This window comes from Rhipicephalus sanguineus, chromosome 11, assembly GCF_013339695.2.
Source record: "Rhipicephalus sanguineus isolate Rsan-2018 chromosome 11, BIME_Rsan_1.4, whole genome shotgun sequence".
Taxonomy (NCBI): domain Eukaryota; kingdom Metazoa; phylum Arthropoda; class Arachnida; order Ixodida; family Ixodidae; genus Rhipicephalus; species Rhipicephalus sanguineus.
The window spans coordinates 60,887,777-60,894,183 of NC_051186.1; the positions used below are offsets into that span (position 1 = coordinate 60,887,777).

Sequence of the window (6,407 nt, forward strand, 5' to 3'; positions counted from 1 at the left end):
AGGGACCCTGTGATTTATTGTCATACTTAATAATTAACTACAAAGGCTGCCACAGGCTATCTAAACTTATTGGATGAACTTCTGCCTGGTTTCCTTTCATTGAATAATGACTGGGACCGATCAGGCATGCCAAATAACCGAAGTTAGCGTGTAAATGCAAGCTATAACCAGTGGAGCATAAGTGACATATCATCTAGGTCTTCTGGTGTCTCGGTTCGGAGTAAGTGGTTCACGTCTCAGCGTTAGACCATAGAGGATTGAAACAAACGCTCACAGTTACATTATTTATCTGGAATGAAGCCGCCAAACGATGATGTCCACAGTAAAGCCAAAACAATTACACCATCTCCTGCTAACGGGAACCATCTGTGGATGCGTAGGAGTGGGGAGCCAGTGTCAGTGCCAGTGGCAGCGCTGACGTTGACACTGGCGCGGACGCTTGCGCTTTTGCTGGCGCTAACTCTGATACTGGCGGTGGCGCTGACGCTGGCGCTCATCGCGGCGTTGCGCAGGAGAGAATGAGGGCCGCGCGCTCCGTCATTTTATAGACCCTTTCAGTGTTTACAAACAGAGGGCGCGCGCGCTGATTGGTTGAACCCAGCAAACTTCCGGTCGAGCGACTTCCGCCCGTTGGAACGTTGCGTTGCGTCGTGTGTGCTGCGTGCCTCGGTTGCCTCGGTCGTCGTAATTCTTACGTTAACGTGTTTTTTCTTCGCTCTGTGGAAGCGGTTCTCAATGTCCAGTGAGTACTTCAAACAGCTCGACGCCGAAGCTCGTCAACGGTATCGGCAGAAGCTCATGTTCGAGGGCCAAGAGCTGCCCGATCCACTAGATGCTGATGTGGTGCGTTTCAGCTTCTCGTCGGGCTGCAAGAACATTCCACCAGTGTCCGCAGCGGATATTTTTGTTTATTTGGTTGAGGGTGTATGCTTCTACACCAAAGAACAATTTAAGAACTTCAAGCTAAGTGACGCGTACAATTCATTCGTGAACGGGAAGGTGAAGCGTGTCTCGTCTTTTAAGGCTGGCAAATTCGGCGAAGGTGTCGTCCTGATCGTGGCATCTGTGGAGGCGAGCCAAACTCTTTCTAAGACGTACCAGTCTTGGTGTGTGGTGAGGGACGACGGTGCCGTCGCAAGTGCTCACTGCACGTGCATAGCTGGGTAAGTGCATTGTGATAACGTTTCTTAGGAGCTGATTGAACGTGTTGGCAATGAGTTCGTGGACATGACTTCGCGTGTTGTCATGAATGAGTATCGGCGAGCTTAACCGCGCTCGAGTCGTGTGTGTGCATGTGTGTGCGCGCGGGGGGGGGGGGGGAGGCGCTGCAGAGAGTAGTTTCTTTTCCTTGACCGGTCCATAATTTAATCCATTATTTTGGCTAGGTTTCATAAGTTTAGAAAGGTGGGTTCGTTCTGCGGTACAGTGCATGTTGCGTCAAACATTAAGAAAAGACACACAGTGGGCAAGATGGAAGAAAAAGATGCACTCAAGATGCTAATGTATTGCACCTATCCCGTCCTTTTGTGGATGTGCAAGGTGAGAAACAGGGAGACTGCATGCATGCAGTCTGAGAACATAATGAATCTGAATCGGCAAAAATGAAGTCACTGAAGAAGCGTCCGCGATCTGAAGAAAAGTGTCCATGCTTGCTGCGCCGAGCTTTTAGCTTCTGAATGCGTACAGTGTTTCATTTTATTGCATAGATCAACTTAGTGTGTCGACGCACCCTACACATGCTTAACGAAAACAAACAAAATGCATGGTGCTCCTTCCCACTTCCCCTCGAACTCACATCCTTTTTTTTTTTCTGGCATTACCACGAGTGCATTTATTTCACAAACTAGTGTTAAACTTAAATTACCAGCCATGTATTTCCATGCATTCTTTAAAAAGTGCTTCTGCCGTTGTTTTGCAGTCTTGGAGAATGCTGTACCCATGTTGCTGCCTTGCTTTTTAATGTGGAGGCAACTGTCAGGTACGGCCTTGACAAGCAGTCACCAACAGATACCGCCTGTGGGTGGATTGAGGTGACGAAGAAAGCTGCAGTAAGTATCACGGTTATGCTTGTTCATTGTGTGCTTCAGTATTACAGGTAAACCAAAAAATTTGTGCTTTCAGGCGGCTCCAGTTAGTGACATATTATTTTTCAAGCCGAAAATTGGACAAGGTGTACCAGATGAAACACCAAGACCCAAAGAAGCTGTACCCACTTGGAGTACGGAGCAACTGCACAGCTTGTTTCATGAAGTAAAAGTAAGACTGCTCAACTCCATCCCATCATGTGAGCACGTATAGTTCAGCAGTGGATGATATCTTAATGAGACATTCCCGATTTCTCAGCACTAGGTGTTTTTCATACTTATGTCAACAAGCTTAAAAAGTTCCATTTCTAAAATGCAGCTCCTCATCAACCTGTAATATTCATGCATTTCTTTTCACTCTTGCAGTCACTTGAACCAAGCACACTGCTCATCAGCTCGATTTCTGATAGCGAGGAAACTGATTCTTCCCCAGAAACAAGTGAGCAAGGTCCTGTGCAGGCAGTGAACCAGCAACTGGCAACGCAGCTTCCAGTTGGAGGCATGTACTCTGGCATTGACGCAACGGCAGCCAAGGAACTGCGCTTGTCAAAGGAAAGGTGCGCTTCTATTGAAGGAGCAACACGTGGCCAATCGCGCTCTTCAAGATGGATAGAGGAACGCAGGGGACGAATTACAGCTTCCATATTGCACCGTGTTGTAGGATGTAAAACTGGCACCATGGGGTTAGTCGCACAAATAATGGGCTACATAAAGGCACCCCGAGTCGCAAGCATTAGATGGGGATGCGATATGGAGCCGAAAGCTAAACAAGCGTTCATTGAACATGAAGCCAAAAAGCACAAGAATTTACAGCTTCACGAATGTGGCCTTTTTGTACTAGGAGACCTTCCGTTTCTTGCTGCATCACCTGACGCTATTCTGTCATGTAGCTGTTGTGAGAAGGCAATTCTAGAAGTTAAATGCCCTGCTTCAGTGAAAGATGCTTCTATGAATGATTTGTCAAAATGTTTGCCATTTCTTGATGACGTGATGAAGCTGAAGCGAAACCATGCATACTACATGCAAGTACAAGCAGAGATGGCTGCCGCAGGACTAAACAAAGCATATTTTGTTGTCTTCACTGGTCCTGCCATGACAGTTGAAATTATAAAGTTTGATAGAAAGTTCTGGGAAGACGCAATATTAAAGGCAAAATCTTTTTTCTTTCATCATGTTTTCCCCGAGATTCAGTGCGGAAAACTATTGCAAAAAATTGAAAATGCCAAGCTCACATGTCATTGTCATGGTGCCAGAGCAGGGTGTGTTGTAGAGTGCTCAGCTTGTAGTGCCTGTTTTCACTTACGATGCGTAAAACTGAGGAGGGTGGCTAATCCATGGATGTGCGTTAAATGCCAAAGCAAATGATAACATAGCTTCAAGCGTGTGAGCAACCTCTCTTTTTAATTTGATTTAAAGCAATTTCATACCAAGACATATTGTAACTGATGACTACTACACCATAATCATGAACTATATCCATAAGAATAAAGTTTTGTTCCAGAGGATGCTTAAAGATTTTTTAGTTGAAACGTTTTGCACCATTAAAAGTCCCATTCGCAGCAAGCTGATCATGATTTTTGTGGTGAAATGCCCAGAAAAACATTTACTCACTCTGATACAGTTGTGAACAAGCAGAACTTCAAGTTTTATTTGCTCACGTGCAGAGTACCCATTCAAAAGCAGGCCTCTTGGTACACTGCTGAATGTTGATTTCGTGTTGGAATGCACACATGAAACAAAAACACGAAAAGTTACCCAACAACTCTTCTAAACAAAACATATATAAGTATTATACAGTATAATAGTGTAACTCATACATAGTGAAAATCGGCTTCAGTTTTTTTTTCAAAAGCATGACAGAATGACGATTTAACTACATCAGTTCCATGTGCATGTGACATCATATTCATAAGATATATCTCGCATGAACACTTGCTAGATAATTCTGGAACATGAATTCAAGGTGACACACAGAATATTGCACACATTCTCTCAGGAGAGCCAATTACACAGTGCAATACAACCCTGGAAGAAAAAGATAACACATTCCTTTTTATAGTCTACTTCTTGGTCACATGTGCTAAACAGCCACTATGTGGTCAAAAGAGCGACTCATGTGATACCCCGCAACACAGTGCAGTATTTTTACCAGTACACTAACAAATCGTGTCGTACACTAACAAATCGTGTTCACTGCAAGCTGGAATAGCATTTAATTGCTATGAATGTTCCGCTTTAAAGAAAAAAAACCTCTCGGAATGTTTAACCTTTGTAAAAGAAGAATGAACGCTGCAGGATACAATAAAAGAACTAGTACGAAATCAGGTGTGAAATCTGTTACACATGGAGAGCATTAACAACCGTCATCTGTGCTGCTTTGCAACACCGTGGTACACTTAAAAAGCACTTGTGTTCAGCACAGGTTCTGACAAGTTTACAAGAAAACAAAAAACATATTTACTACATAACACTTTCAAAACATCACAAAGAAAATAAAACGAACGAAACAGTGCATAAATGAACTACAGGCCATGAAAATTGTGCTAATCTAACTGTTCCCACAAGAAGCTTGTGGCAGTGATGCCACTGTAGTCGTTGGAGGCGAAATGTTGGGGCCTGTCTACTGTGCAATGTCAGTGCGCGTTAAATAACCCCAAGTGGTTGAAATTTTCGGAGCCCTCCACTACGACATCTCTCAATCATATCATGGTTTGGTATGTAGAGCCCCCAGAAATCAATTATTTACTGAAGCTATGATGGAACCATTATTTTGCACAACATTGCTTCTTACCTGCATGAGGGATGCTAATGATATGTTATTCTGTTGCTTTAGCCTTGAGCATATTACACTGTCATTCAAACATGTTCAGAATTCGAATTATCACTGCCATTAATAATTGGAGTCTGCAGATTTACAAGGCCACTGCATACAACAACCAGCTTGTCAATTGTGGCATAGCCGTCATCGCCTACCCTCTTAACAAAGCTAACAGGTAGCACAGTCTGAAATACTCTAAATACCTTAAGTCTTTGAATGGCTCTTTCTACGTGTATGCGAACACTAGACAGCTTCCTTGATGCTGTGACTTCAGCACCAGGGAGCTGTCTTCGCTTCTTTGTAAGTGACGGCATCAGGATCGATGCACCCTTTGCGGCAAACATTTCTTCGCACCGAAATCCCCTGTCCACCAGAAAGACATCACCTTCTTCCACTAAATCAAGCAGTCCACTGTGCAATGTTAGTTCCTTGTCGGAGACCCTACCTCCCCACGCCTTCGAAACAAATGTTATTGCCCCATAGGGAGATATCACAACAAGCAGTTTAATTGTGTTGTGATGCTTGTAGGTTGAAAATGTTTGGCTTCTTGCCGTCATTGATGTAGGCCTTTGAATGAACACCTCAGTGCAATCTATGATGCCTCTTACATTGTTGAAAAGTGTGTCATTAAAGGAAGATGGGCGATTGGCATTAATTGCACGTCGGGATGGCCAAATAACTAATTTACTCATGTTTGCAGCTAGGACGTCAAGCCAGGAATGGAAAACTGAGCTCACGGTAGCTGACGATATGCCAAATCTTCCAGCCAAGTCCTGTGTCAGCAAGCCAAGCCGCAGCCTCATTAATACCAAAATAAACTGCTGGGTATGGCTGAGGCGAGTCATGGATGGAGGATGCCAAATGGACAACAACATCTGCAGTAATGAGTTAAACATGGCAATGGATACTAGTCCTGTGTGAAATTTTACACTCTTGTTTGTTTTTGTAACGATGCCCTCAGTAACTTTTGCATGGTCCAGTGGCACTTTAAGCTTTTCTAGCGTGGCGATTTCGTTTTTGGCGGCTTCCAACTCTAGTTCTAAACATCTGACACGCTTTTTGTTTTTTTCGTTTTCCAGAATTTGCACTGAAATATCTTGCATTGAAAGAATGGTCTCTGTTGAAGCATCGCATGCTGCTTCAGCGTCCACTGCCCCATTGCTGCTGTCAGAACCTGCATTGTCGCTTGTCTGAGAGCCAGCTGAAGCTACGGCATCCACTTGAGCAGCACATCTCTTGTTAGTGCGCTGGAAACGATCAAGCTTCTGCTGCAAGTTTCCATGAGTACGGTATGGAAACAATGTTGGAATGTAGTCTGGGTGACTTGGATTGGATGATGGTTTACCTGCAGAGGACATTGACAGAGAATAAAAAAACTGCTGAAATAATCACAAAGAAATGGGAAGTTGGTCATTGTTCCCTAAAGCAACAAATTAAAAGCATTGAACTACTAAAAAAAGGGGGCATCAGCCACAAGGAACAATTGTTTTTTTTTTTTGCAAGAG

The 6,407-nt window shown here is 43.8% G+C and overlaps 1 protein-coding gene across 1 annotated transcript; it reads left to right on the plus strand.

Annotated features, from left to right (window-relative positions):
• The first annotated feature begins 660 nt into the window (after positions 1–660).
• LOC119375074 (uncharacterized) lies at positions 661–2,327 on the plus strand. The gene is made up of 2 exons (XM_037645271.2): positions 661–1,163; positions 1,919–2,327. The coding sequence occupies exons 1-2, from the start codon at positions 736–738 to the stop codon at positions 2,097–2,099; spliced, it is 609 nt and encodes a 202-aa protein (XP_037501199.2). The 5' UTR covers positions 661–735; the 3' UTR covers positions 2,100–2,327.
• The last annotated feature ends 4,080 nt before the right edge of the window (positions 2,328–6,407 follow it).

Coding starts and splice junctions, on each gene's coding strand:
- LOC119375074 (XM_037645271.2), top strand. CDS start 736: ATGTCCAGTGAGTACTTCAAACAGCTCGACGCCGAAGCTCGTCAACGG. Junction 1,164..1,918: donor CACTGCACGTGCATAGCTGG/GTAAGTGCATTG, acceptor GTTGTTTTGCAG/TCTTGGAGAATGCTGTACCC.